Genomic DNA, 14,434 nt, shown 5'->3' with positions numbered 1-14,434 from the left:
AAAATAGTTGTTGATCAATAATAAAAAAATCTGCTAAAATACAACTTGCCTAATCAGTCTGCACATGGTGTAGTAAAATTTCCATGAGTGATATATTATAGATTTGATTAGATGTATACGGTACTAATTAATGTATATAATGCTAATGCTTTTCCACATTTTCACAATAAAAGGGTTGAACCATAAATTAAGTTATCACCTATACCTAGGATACCTAAAACTTGTTCATCAGTGGGGTACCGACTACTAGAACGTCCACTGATCCAAAAAAGGGAATCTAGAAAACTCTTCATGAATGGTGTGCAGCTACTTTTGCACCATAGCTCAATTTATCGTCTCGTGGATTGTCCTTGGCCTTCTCCGACTCTCCCAATGACAAAAAAGGAATTGGAACACTGGTGTGGGGCCATTGCTCCAATCTAATAGGGAACTCCAGAGCCCAGTTATTTGGAATGGTCGGATTACCAGTGATGAGCAAGTTTCCACCCATTCCTTGGGAAGAAGATAACTTGCATTTGTGATAACTGCCCTATTAATTTTCTACCAGACAATTGCACTAAGAGCTCCAGGCTGTGGTTCCCCCAGTGCAGATTCAGTGAGATTAGTCAATCGCTTTTTAAGGGTTAGCCATCATTGTACTAAAAAAAAACAAAAAAGGTACTAAGAGCTCGTATGTACTCACTTTTCCTCCTCTCCCTCTCTTTCAGGATTGCTTCCAGCCACTCTTGTTTCTCCTCAGGTGTCTTTGCCATGCAAACAAACCACTTGTTTTTTGCTGTGTTGTGTATCTTCCAGCCATTGACGACAAGGTTACCACTGCTATGGAAATCGGCTAAAAGAGGCAAAATGTGTAAATCCAATGAGGATACTAAGATACTAGTACACACAACATTTCATTGAGGCATGTCAAGTGAAAATAGTGCATCATACACAAGGAAATATTTTAAGTACTTGGTGTACAATATTTAAATAATTCTACTCCTCTAAATGTACACAAATGCTTTATATATATATATATATATATATATATATATATGTTTCGCCCGGGGACCAGGGGTACTCAGATCCGGGCCACAGAGTCACTTCTGTGGGTATCACGATGGCGTGACCCGGTCTGTGATCCCAGGCTCCACAGTAAAAGGGGATTTGGGTAAGGGGAATTGTCCGTGACGCCACCCACGGTTGTGGTGAGGTTGGAACACCACCGCTGCTTTGGATGGGGATCCCGGGAGCGATGGTATGGAGCAGCAAGATGTTATTTCTCCCCTCCGTGGGTAGGGGGTTGGTTGTCCCGGGGCCCGGTGATGAGATGTGAAGTGTAGGGCCTGGGGGGCGCAGGGACGCGGTGGCAGCGCTGTGCCTTGCGGCACTATGGTACTCACTCAGCCTGACACACGGACACAGTTTGTACGGTAAACCAAATGGCTGGTAGGACGGTCCCACAGACGGCTGCACCTGCACTCCCGGTAGGTGACGGTGATGTCCCTCTTCCTTGCACCTTTGCTTGACTTGTGGTATCGGTGGATTCCCTCCGGTTACCCGCTCCCCGGCTGCAATCTGGGCCGGAGGAGCTCTACACTTTGCCCGCAGGCGCTGGCCCTGGGGAAACTGGTGCCCTGGCGGTGGCGGTGTCTCCCCGGTTCAGGTTGGGCTGTTGCCTTCACTCGGGACTTGGTTGTTGGGGGAGCTGCGTCCCCGTCACTGACGGATTTGGCAAATCTGGCGACTCCTAGCCTTGCCGGGGTCCGAGAGGCCCCTGCCTTGGTGCTGACTGTCCTTCGGAACACTGCTCCAGACCACCGGGCACACAGCCAACGGGGTCCTTCCAGGAACTTCCAAACGGTCCCCCTCCAGACAGTCACCGCCGTTGCTGACCTTGCTGATCTGGCCCTCACAAAGCTGGACCCTTCAGGCTTCTTTCTCCTCTGTCACTTCACTTGCTTTTCTCCTTTACTACTTTCACCTTCACTTTCTTAACTCCTCCACTTTAGCTCCTCACACTTGCCCTGCCTGGGCTACTCTGCTGTTTACTCCTTCCACTTCCTCCTCCTGGACTCATCCGCCTGGTTTCTTCCTGCCTCCAGAGCTGTGAGCTCCTTGGTGGGCGGAGCCAACCGCCTGGCCCACCCCCTGGTGTGCATCATCAGACTCCTGGAGGAAGGCAACAAGGATTTGTGGTTAGCTGTGATGTGCCTACCTGGAGTGTGGGGTGTGGTGGTGTGTGACCTGTGTCCCCTGGCTTGCCCAGGGCGACACATATATATATATATATATATTAGCTGTAGTACCCGGACGTTGCCCGGGATAGTAACTGCCTCTCTGTTTCTCTCCCACTCTCTGTCTGTGTGTCGCTGTCTGTCTCTTTCCTTGTCTGTCTGTTTCTATCTCTCTGACTGTATTTGCATCAGTTTATCTGTCTCAATCTATGTATCTGTCTGTCTCTCTCTCTGTCTTTTTGCCCGGCTGTCTTTTTGCCCGGCTGTCTCTTTGCCCGGCTGTCTCTTTGCCCGGCTGTCTCTTTGCCCGGCTGTCTCTTTGCCAGTCTGTTTCTTTGCCAGTCTGACTCTTTCCAGGGCTGTCTCTTTCCAGGGCTGTCTTTTTGCCCGTCTGTCTCTTTGCCCATCTGTCTCTTTGCCCGTCTGTCACTTTGCCCATCTGTCTCTTTGCCCGTCTGTCTCTTTCCCGGTCTGTCTCTTTCCCGGTCTGTCTCTTTCCCGGTCTGTCTCTTTCCCGGTCTGTCTCTTTCCAGGGCTGTCTCATTCCAGGTCTGTCTCTTTACCCGGCTGTCTCTTTCTAGGGCTGTCTCTTTGCCCGGCTGTCTCTTTGTCCGGCTGTCTCTGTCTGTGTCTCTGTCTCTCTTTATCCATCTCACCTCCGACATCTTTTTACCTCACACATAAGCTTGTTATACTAAGAGTTTATTTTGTTCCTATAGCACCAACTGACAGTTGCTATTTATAGCCTGCAGCTCCCACCTCTATTCATTTTAATGGCTGCAGCATTATTGTAGAGTAACTGGAAAGCAGTTTTTTTTCCCCGCCCAAACATAGTCTGTGACGTTCCCTGAGTCACATGGGGCATCTGTGCAAAATTTCGTGATTGTAAATGCGACGGTGCAAATTCCTTTAGCGGACATACATACATACATACATACATACATACATACACACATACATACATACATACACTGAGCTTTATATATTATATATATATATATATATATATATATATATATATATATATATATATATATATATATATATATAAATATATACATATAAAATATATTTGGTTGGTGGCTGACCTCCACCCTGCTGTGCACCTCAATTTGTTTTTTTTTACCACCTGTCTTGATTTTGGCGATTGGTGGCTGTTCATATTCAGCCATCAGGCCATGTCCACAAGCTATTTATTTCATGCAGCATTTGCTTGGGCCTTTCCCACCCACAGCCATGATTCAGTCATGGGCACGGAATTGAAAAGCACCGGGTAAGTGCTGCTTTAAACAGTTCTACCTTTTCATATGTGAGGCCGTATGGCACATTTTAAATAAAAAATATTTTAGAGTAGGACTGCCCTAAAGAGATTTGCCGTGACGTGGCAGGTTAACTCAAGAAATTGCAATTTTTTGCCAAAAATCTCAAATTTTAAAATAGTACAGTTTGGAATTTTTAGCGCCGTGCACATCTTATGATACATGCCATTTTTGAGTTGAGCTGGCTTTTTTGTTTTTTTATACATATACAGTTAGGTCCAGAAATATTTGGACAGTGACACAAGTTTTGTTATTTTAGCTGTTTACAAAAACATGTTCAGAAATACAATTATATATATAATATGGGCTGAAAGTGCACACTCCCAGCTGCAATATGAGAGTTTTCACATCCAAATCTGAGAAAGGGTTTAGTAATCATAGCTCTGTAATGCATAGCCTCCTCTTTTTCAAGGGACCAAAAGTAATTGGACAAGGGACTCTAAAGGCTGCAATTAACTCTGAAGGCGTCTCCCTCGTTAACCTGTAATCAATGAAGTAGTTAAAAGGTCTGGGGTTGATTACAGGTGTGTGGTTTTGCATTTGGAAGTTGTTGCTGTGACCAGACAACATGCGGTCTAAGGAACTCTCAATTGAGGTGAAGCAGAACATCCTGAGGCTGAAAAAAAGAAAAAAATCCATCAGAGAGATAGCAGACATGCTTGGAGTAGCAAAATCAACAGTCGGGTACATTCTGAGAAAAAAGGAATTGACTGGTGAGCTTGGGAACTCAAAAAGGCCTGGGCGTCCACGGATTACAACAGTGGTGGATGATCGCCGCATACTTTCTTTGGTGAAGAAGAACCCGTTCACAACATCAACTGAAGTCCAGAACACTCTCAGTGAAGTAGGTGTATCTGTCTCTAAGTCAACAGTAAAGAGAAGACTCCATGAAAGTAAATACAAAGGGTTCACATCTAGATGCAAACCATTCATCAATTCCAAAAATAGACAGGCCAGAGATAAATTTGCTGAAAAACACCTCATGAAGCCAGCTCAGTTCTGGAAAAGTATTCTATGGACAGATGAGACCAAGATCAACCTGTACCAGAATGATGGGAAGAAAAAAGTTTGGAGAAGAAAGGGAACGGCACATGATCCAAGGCACACCACATCCTCTGTAAAACATGGTGGAGGCAACATGATGGCATGGGCATGCATGGCTTTCAATGGCACTGGGTCACTTGTGTTTATTGATGACATAACAGCAGACAAGAGTAGCCGGATGAATTCTGAAGTGTACCGGGATATACTTTCAGCCCAGATTCAGCCAAATGCCGCAAAGTTGATCGGACGGCGCTTCATAGTACAGATGGACAATGACCCCAAGCATAAAGCCAAAGCTACCCAGGAGTTCATGAGTGCAAAAAAGTGGAACATTCTGCAATGGCCAAGTCAATCACCAGATCTTAACCCAATTGAGCATGCATTTCACTTGCTCAAATCCAGACTTAAGACGGAAAGACCCACAAACAAGCAAGACCTGAAGGCTGCGGCTGTAAAGGCCTGGAAAAGCATTAAGAAGGAGGAAACCCAGAGTTTGGTGATGCCCATGGGTTCCAGACTTAAGGCAGTGATTGCCTCCAAAGGATTCGCAACAAAATATTGAAAATAAAAAATTTTTTTTTGGGTTTGGTTTATTTGTCCAATTACTTTTGACCTCCTAAAATGTGGAGTGTTTGTAAAGAAATGTGTACAATTCCTACAATTTCTATCAGATATTTTTGTTCAAACCTTCAAATTAAACGTTACAATCTGCACTTGAATTCTGTTGTAGAGGTTTCATTTTAAATCCAATGTGGTGGCATGCAGAGCCCAACTCGCGAAAATTGTGTCACTGTCCAAATATTTCTGGACCTAACTGTATATTACTCTGCCACTCTCCCACTCTCCTTTCTATCTTTGTTCCTCTCCCACTCTCTCTCTCACCACCAAAATCATATTAACTGACGCATAAGCTTCTTATACTAAGAATGTCCTTCATTGCCTATAGGAACCAATCACAGCTCCTATTAATGACCTGTAGCAAAATAGAAGCAGAGCTGTGATTGGTTGCTATAGGTCACCTGATAAATATCCAGGCTAACTGTCAAAACAGCCAATATATTACCGCACACATCCAAACAGTAAGTAACCATTTTTTTTTTGGTGGACAACGGGGTTAACATTTCTCCCCAAAACATAGTTTACGATGTTCCCTAAGTCAAATAGGATGTCTGTGCAAAATTTCTTGATTGAATTTGTATATTTGTTGTGTTTTGTTGATTTGGAGCCGCTAGATATATCCCAGATGGAGGACTTTCCTATTTATATTATATTTCAAATTTTACTTTATAAATATTTTTTTTTGTACAAAAAGTGCCATATTCTCACTTTGTTCATCAAGGTTAAATGATGTTGTATGGATACCATATATGACAGCTGTATGGAGCAACAGTATGTCAGTTGATGGGCAGATGTGCTGCTCTTGCCTAATGTTGGGGTGCCAAAGTGAGTTGAGGCCTGACAAAGTAATTTGGAAGTAATTACTTAGAAGAGTAATGCGGCAAGAGGAGCATATATTGAAGTGAAACGCAGACACCGAGTAACAGTGCGCCCGCTGCCTCTAAGGAGGAGAAGGGACAGTAATAGATTGAGGTCAGCAGATGGTTCTATAGTTCCATACCAAACCCAGAGTATAAATTTGTCCACTGAACCAATAGTACTATGCTAGTGTTGGCAACATTGTGGCGCAGGCACTGTCTGATCAATGGGGACCCAAGGAAGCAAAACTACTAGGACAGAAACTAGAATAGGTCTACCTTGGGTGGAGACCTATTGAACTGTTAAGAGTCTGGAAGAGTTGGGCCTTCATCGTGTGCTGTGTTTCCGCCAGGAAAATCCATAAACTGGGGAAAATAAGTTTCAGTGTATTGTGTGCTATGTGGGTTGCGACAGAAGGAGAGTGTAGGTGGTAAGTTCATTATATTGCAGTTCAGGAATTACACCTTCATATTAGAAGAAGCTGTAAATAAACTCAGGTTGTTTTAAGAAGTCTTGAGTGGTCTCAATGTCTTTTCAGGTAGCCGAGAACCTACCATCCACAATGGGATGACTGTATAGTTAGAGCTGTAAAAGATTTGTTTAATAGATTCCCTATTGTATATATTGTAGTTTCTAGTGTGCTTTAGGCGATTAAATTATATAATTAATCCTGGGCTGTTCTGTTATCTCGATCTTGAATCCCACGTCTGTGTGTTCGGCTAATAGTTACCGTGAAGCGGTTGGTGGCAGCGAATTGTGCCAAGGATTATTGTGGGGAGGCCAGTGAGATTCGGGGAGATTTTATATATTCCGCCCGCGGAGGTCGGGGGAATATATACCCTACTCTCACCGGGGACCCTTCAATAATCGGCATAAGTAGTATAGCGGCCTCCTTGCTTATTGTCGGGCAATTCCATAATTGGCCTGACTATAAGAGGGGCGCTAGAGAGCGCGTCACGTGCTCTGTCTGTCGGTCGGGAGGTATAAAGGAGGGTTGACTCCTGCTTGTTACCCCCCGATTGTGACGTACTGGTAGCCAGCGCGGGGGATTTCTGAGTGACCCCCCCGGTGGTTTGTGTCTGCAAATTGGGATTCTGATCTGGCTTATATATCCTGAGTCATATTGCAAAGGATTGTCAAAAATCCACTTGTGACTTTTAGGATCGCTACTTCCAATAGGTGGCGCTGTGCTAGAGTTTGTCTCCTTTACTGGAGAGACAATTTGAATATTTCCCTATTTCCCAGAGGGGCATTGCAGCTATAAGTCCCCTTACCTGGCAGCCAGACTGGCTTGCAAAGTCTCCTTAAGGAGAATAGTGTTCCCCCGTGGTCCCCACATAGCTTTCTCATGAGCCAGATCAGACACCCCCATACTTTGCACTGACGAGGGGCAAGCACCCCGAAACACCGTGTCTGCAAATTGGGATTCTGATCTGGCTTATATATCCTGAGTCATATTGCAAAGGATTGTCAAAAATCCACTTGTGACTTTTAGGATCGCTACTTCCAATAGGTGGCGCTGTGCTAGAGTTTGTCTCCTTTACTGGAGAGACAATTTGAATATTTCCCTATTTCCCAGAGGGGCATTGCAGCTATAAGTCCCCTTACCTGGCAGCCAGACTGGCTTGCAAAGTCTCCTTAAGGAGAATAGTGTTCCCCCGTGGTCCCCACATAGCTTTCTCATGAGCCAGATCAGACACCCCCATACTTTGCACTGACGAGGGGCAAGCACCCCGAAACACCGTGTCTGCAAATTGGGATTCTGATCTGGCTTATATATCCTGAGTCATATTGCAAAGGATTGTCAAAAATCCACTTGTGACTTTTAGGATCGCTACTTCCAATAGGTGGCGCTGTGCTAGAGTTTGTCTCCTTTACTGGAGAGACAATTTGAATATTTCCCTATTTCCCAGAGGGGCATTGCAGCTATAAGTCCCCTTACCTGGCAGCCAGACTGGCTTGCAAAGTCTCCTTAAGGAGAATAGTGTTCCCCCGTGGTCCCCACATAGCTTTCTCATGAGCCAGATCAGACACCCCCATACTTTGCACTGACGAGGGGCAAGCACCCCGAAACACCGTGTCTGCAAATTGGGATTCTGATCTGGCTTATATATCCTGAGTCATATTGCAAAGGATTGTCAAAAATCCACTTGTGACTTTTAGGATCGCTACTTCCAATAGGTGGCGCTGTGCTAGAGTTTGTCTCCTTTACTGGAGAGACAATTTGAATATTTCCCTATTTCCCAGAGGGGCATTGCAGCTATAAGTCCCCTTACCTGGCAGCCAGACTGGCTTGCAAAGTCTCCTTAAGGAGAATAGTGTTCCCCCGTGGTCCCCACATAGCTTTCTCATGAGCCAGATCAGACACCCCCATACTTTGCACTGTCGAGGGGCAAGCACCCCGAAACACCGTGTCTGCAAATTGGGATTCTGATCTGGCTTATATATCCTGAGTCATATTGCAAAGGATTGTCAAAAATCCACTTGTGACTTTTAGGATCGCTACTTCCAATAGGTGGCGCTGTGCTAGAGTTTGTCTCCTTTACTGGAGAGACAATTTGAATATTTCCCTATTTCCCAGAGGGGCATTGCAGCTATAAGTCCCCTTACCTGGCAGCCAGACTGGCTTGCAAAGTCTCCTTAAGGAGAATAGTGTTCCCCCGTGGTCCCCACATAGCTTTCTCATGAGCCAGATCAGACACCCCCATACTTTGCACTGACGAGGGGCAAGCACCCCGAAACACCGTGTCTGCAAATTGGGATTCTGATCTGGCTTATATATCCTGAGTCATATTGCAAAGGATTGTCAAAAATCCACTTGTGACTTTTAGGATCGCTACTTCCAATAGGTGGCGCTGTGCTAGAGTTTGTCTCCTTTACTGGAGAGACAATTTGAATATTTCCCTATTTCCCAGAGGGGCATTGCAGCTATAAGTCCCCTTACCTGGCAGCCAGACTGGCTTGCAAAGTCTCCTTAAGGAGAATAGTGTTCCCCCGTGGTCCCCACATAGCTTTCTCATGAGCCAGATCAGACACCCCCATACTTTGCACTGACGAGGGGCAAGCACCCCGAAACACCGTGTCTGCAAATTGGGATTCTGATCTGGCTTATATATCCTGAGTCATATTGCAAAGGATTGTCAAAAATCCACTTGTGACTTTTAGGATCGCTACTTCCAATAGGTGGCGCTGTGCTAGAGTTTGTCTCCTTTACTGGAGAGACAATTTGAATATTTCCCTATTTCCCAGAGGGGCATTGCAGCTATAAGTCCCCTTACCTGGCAGCCAGACTGGCTTGCAAAGTCTCCTTAAGGAGAATAGTGTTCCCCCGTGGTCCCCACATAGCTTTCTCATGAGCCAGATCAGACACCCCCATACTTTGCACTGACGAGGGGCAAGCACCCCGAAACACCGTGTCTGCAAATTGGGATTCTGATCTGGCTTATATATCCTGAGTCATATTGCAAAGGATTGTCAAAAATCCACTTGTGACTTTTAGGATCGCTACTTCCAATAGGTGGCGCTGTGCTAGAGTTTGTCTCCTTTACTGGAGAGACAATTTGAATATTGTTTAATATGGACTCTTGTCTATGGGATGTCCAGTCACTGGCCCTGCACCCTCATCTTTACATTCATATGGTCCTTAACGTCAGCAATCAAAAACAAACTACTCAGGAGTCAGGATCAGGACCCCTTTAGCGCTAAAATACAGAAAAAAGATCCTGAACCTATTTTTATATAGGTCTAGTGCAGTGAGTGCTAAACATACTCACTTGGAGAAGAGAGAATGTAGTGACATATTGTATACTCAAGCTGGGAAACATCAGCGTCTTCTAGAATTTATTAACAAGTCTATCAGGAAGTGGATGACTAAATATTCCATCTCCATGCTGTTCTCCTGTTCCCAGCAGATGTTTGTATGTTTCAAGGGAGAAAAATGAACAAATTTGTACCGTATTGTGCTACCACATTCCAGAACTCAGAGGAACGGTATCTGCCGTCAGAGCAGGAGAGACGGTAGCTCTTAATAAGAGATCCCCAAGTACAACACCCGCTCTATACCAACAGAAGGGGAATATAAACATCAGGCTCACAGGACAGTAGCTTCTGACAATTATCATTTTGTTTCCATACAACAGGCATTAAATTGGAACCAATTCAGTTCAATCCATTCCTTCCAAGAATTGCACTGTAAGCAGACAGTCTTGACAGTGTTGCATAGTCATTTTTTTCATAATATATAATTCTTGAAATAACGTCCATTAACTAATGACAACATGTAGTAATCTCCTATAAAACCTTATTTCCAAAAAGTCTACTATCTTACAAAGTCGATATTAACTGGTGATCAGATTTCATAGAATCCAAGGATGTAAATTTCCAGATGATGGTTTTTATCAGTAATGGAAAAAGAATCTTCGCTACGGGTAACACAAATTTTAAAAAAATATAAGTTGTCAGAGTCAACTGACCCGTCTTCTCATTTGGTAGCAACTTAAGAAATAAGAACGAAAGGATTACAGTATTTTTCGGATTATGAGACACACTTTTCCTCGCAAAAAATTGTAAAGAAAATGAGGGGTGTGTCTTATAAGTAGAATGTAGCTTACCGGGGGGGTGATGGAGAGGGGTCACAGGAGACAGGGGTGATGCTGCGGGCTGTGCTGCGGGCGGCGCGCTGTGGGCTCTGCTGCACTGTCGGCTCTGCTGCGCTGTGGGCGGTGAGGCAGGGGCCACTATCCTGAATGTCGGTGGTGTGGGCTTCAAATAAAGGTGCCCGGAGTCAGTGCATGCAAAGATGGAGCTCTCGTCTCAAAATCTCCTCTATGCAAGCACTGCCTCCGGCCCACTGATCTCCCAGCAACGGACTTAAGAAAAATAACGCCCGTAGGTAGTGTGTGCGCAGATGAGACCTCAGCTTGTGATTGAACAGATAGCTCAATCAGCTCAGGTGCTGACTTTGGGCGCCATTTCTTTGAAGCCGTCAGTTCCTAGATGTTCTTTCTGCCTCACAGCGCCGCCGTCCGCATTGAGCATCTGGGACACCCGCTGCACCACCCTGCCCCTGCTTCCTCCAACCTTACTCCACCAACCGCTGCCTACCCACTGCACCACACTGCCCCTGCTTCCCCCTACCCCGCCCCACCAGGGAGAAGAGACCACCACCGCTGCCTAGCCCCCTCTGGTGAGACACCATCGGATTATAAGATAGATCCCATATTTTGTTTTTCCTTTTTTTCCTCTAAATTTCTAAATTTGAGGTGCAGCTTATAATTCGTGGCATCTTATAAAACGAAAAATACGGTAACTGTTGTAATTCCAACCTGCCAATCCTTTTCTCTCCTGACTTAATTTGCTCCCATATACATTAATCCATTGTCCATTCCCACGGATATTGGTGGATTTGGTAGAATTTGTTATGATGTGTATTTAGGCGTTTAATGTGCCTTGTTGAATATGATAATTAAAAAAAAAGTTGAATATGATAATTACTATATTTTTTAGGTGGCAGCAAGGGGGTCCTTGAAATGAGTATATCAGTGTCATATAGAGGCTCCATTTGTCTTAAAATAGTTGTGTTACTCTATAGTTAAAATCTATATAGTATACAGTATATCACAAAAGTGAGTACACCCGTCACATTTTTGTAAATATTTTATTATATCTTTTCATGGGACAACACTGAAGATATGAGACTTTGATACAATGTAAAGTAGTCAGTGTACATCTTGTATAACAGTGTAAATTTGGTGCCCTCTAACTAACTCAATACACAGCCATTAATGTCTAAACTGTTGACAACAAAAGTGAGTACACCCCTAAGTGAAAATGGCCAAATTGAGCCCAATTAGCTATTTTCACCCTCTCTGGTGTCATGTGACTCATTAGTGTTACAAGCTTAGTTTTCATGTGTGAATGGGGAGCAGGTGTGTTACATTTGGTGTTATCGCTCACAAACTCTCTCATACTGATCACTGGAAGTTCAACATGGCACTGGATTCTCTGAGGATCTGAAATAATGAATTGTTGCACTACATAAAGATGACCTAGACTAGATGATGACTGCCAACACCACAAAAACTGAACTGCAGTATGGTGGCCAAGACCATACAGCTGTTTAAAAAGCCAAGTTCCACTCAGAATAGGCCTCACCATGATCAACCAAAGAAGTTCACATGCTTAGCGTCAAATCCAGAGGTTGTCTTTTCAAAATAGATGTATGAATGCTGCCAACATTGCTGCAGAGGTTAAAAGGGTGGGGTCGGCCTGTCACTGCTCAGCCGCACACTGCATCACATTGTTTTGCTTGGCTGTCATCCTAGAAGGAAGCCTCTTCTAAAGATGATGCACAAGAAAGCCTGTGAACAGTTTGCTGAAGACAAGCAGACTAAGAACATGGATTACTGGAACCATGTCCTGTGGTCTGATGAGACCAAGATAAACTTGTTTGGTTTAGATGATGTCAAGCTTGTGTGGCGGCAACCAGGTGAGGAGTACAAAGACAAGTGTGTATTGCCTACAGTCAAGCATGGTGGTGGGAGTGTCAAGGTTTGGGGTGCATGAGTGCTGACGGTTGTGGAGGGTGACAGTAAAGTGAGGGAACCATGAATTCCAACATGCACTGTGACATACTGAAGCAGAGCATGATCTCCTCCCTTTGGAAACTGGGCAACAGGGAAGTATTCTAACATGATTACAACCCCTAACATCTCCAAGATGACCACTGCTTTGCTGCTAAAGGTATTGGGGGTAAAGGTGCTGGACTAACCAAGCATGTCTCCAGAGTGAAACTCTATTGAGCATCTGTGGGGCCTCCTCAAATGGGAGGTGGAGGAGCTCATGGTCTCTAACTTCCACCAGCTTCGTGATATTGTCATGGAGAAGTGGAAGAGGATTCCAGTGGCTCCTGTAAAGCTCTGGTTAACTCATCGCCCAAGAGAGTATAAGCAGTGCTTGAAAATAATGTTGGCCACACAAAATATTGACACAATGGGCACAATTTGGCCATTTTTATACCCTGGGGTTTAACATAGCCTAGGATAAACTATACCCTGGGGAGTAACATAGCCTATGCCAAACTATACTGCTCCAGGTCAAAATAAACCCATCTAATGTGGAACCCGAGTATAGTCTGGCTCAGGCCACAGTATACCCCGGGGGATAAACTTTATACCCTAGGAGTGTAAAATAGTACAGTGCTTACATTGAACTGTCAGTAGATGACCCTAAACTTTTTCCAATTTTGACAACCTTGGAAGACCAACTATATGACTAGCTTTTGAGATTCTACACTGCGACCAAACAAAAGCACCTCGGTGGATCTATGATCTATCTCCAGAGAAACGTGTAAATACCAAGTCCCAGTTCAGACAAACAGCTAAGCCATATTGAGCAGAAAGAGGGATTTTTTTTTACCAAAATTAAAGTAATTCTTGTGTATATCACTCAATGCTACTAATAATATGGCCTGAGGAGTATATTTTGGCCTAGGCCAATTTATGCTCTGGAGTATAATCTACCCTCAGGTATAGTCTGGACTGTGGGTATACTCTGGCCTGTCACACCAGTCAGCAGCTACACTGCAGCTGCAACCTAAGAGCCCCCTGTAGCACAGGCCAGATCAGTCTAAAAGGTGTTAATGGGTAAAAAACAGTTATCCCCTTAGAATAAACAAACCTTCTTTGAACTGATGGATGGTTACAAGTCCCAACTATTACAAATTAATTCAACTTCAATGCTCAGCACAGTCAGGAGTGATTTGGGGGGGAAAAACGAAGACCTTTTTAACTGTTTTTGTTTTTTTTTACTTTTTTCCCTAACTGCAAAGAATCTAGAATTGAAAAATAACAGCAAAAAATTGATATTCACTGGACAAGAACCAAGCGAAGTTCATAGGAAAGAGAGATATTAGAATTGATTTCAGCTCATTCTGTTACAACATGATATCAGTGGCATTACCGTTAATTATTTTTGCAAAAAACTATAGCTTCACCCATTATATCCCCGACCTCCACCTGCGGTAATAAAAGGAAATGGAGAGGTGAAGATTAAGGGCCTGCATTGGAAAAGTGACCGCATGTCAGAGAGCAAGACCGCTTGTACCGTCTCCATCACGGCCGCTATGTGTAATCCTTTGTGCAGAATGTAATTCAATTTATTTACTCATTTAAAATCATCAGTATGCAGAATGTATAACAGATGAGGTTCCCGGAGCAATGAAAAGCGAATAAACTAACAGAGGAGCCATATTTCCAATTCTTAATATATCGATAAATGTGTTACGTTACTAAAGTGATATAAATTGTGTGCCATAAGTGCAGTAATTAAGCGTCTGTTTATCAAAGCTTTGCTATTGCTGATCTGTCATAGTGAAGAAAG

The 14,434-nt window shown here is 44.0% G+C and overlaps 1 protein-coding gene across 1 annotated transcript in view; it reads right to left on the bottom strand.

Moving 5' to 3' along the window:
• Positions 1-14,434, bottom strand: part of PREX2 (phosphatidylinositol-3,4,5-trisphosphate dependent Rac exchange factor 2) — a 582,180-nt gene that overhangs the window by 324,733 nt on the left and 243,013 nt on the right. The window contains exon 9 of the mRNA XM_075353190.1: positions 683-832. Within this exon, the coding sequence (XP_075209305.1) occupies positions 683-832 (150 nt within the window). The remainder of the gene's footprint in view (positions 1-682; positions 833-14,434) is intronic.

Source organism: Anomaloglossus baeobatrachus, chromosome 6, assembly GCF_048569485.1.
Source record: "Anomaloglossus baeobatrachus isolate aAnoBae1 chromosome 6, aAnoBae1.hap1, whole genome shotgun sequence".
Taxonomy (NCBI): domain Eukaryota; kingdom Metazoa; phylum Chordata; class Amphibia; order Anura; family Aromobatidae; genus Anomaloglossus; species Anomaloglossus baeobatrachus.
This window is presented reverse-complemented; position numbering and strand designations above follow the sequence as displayed.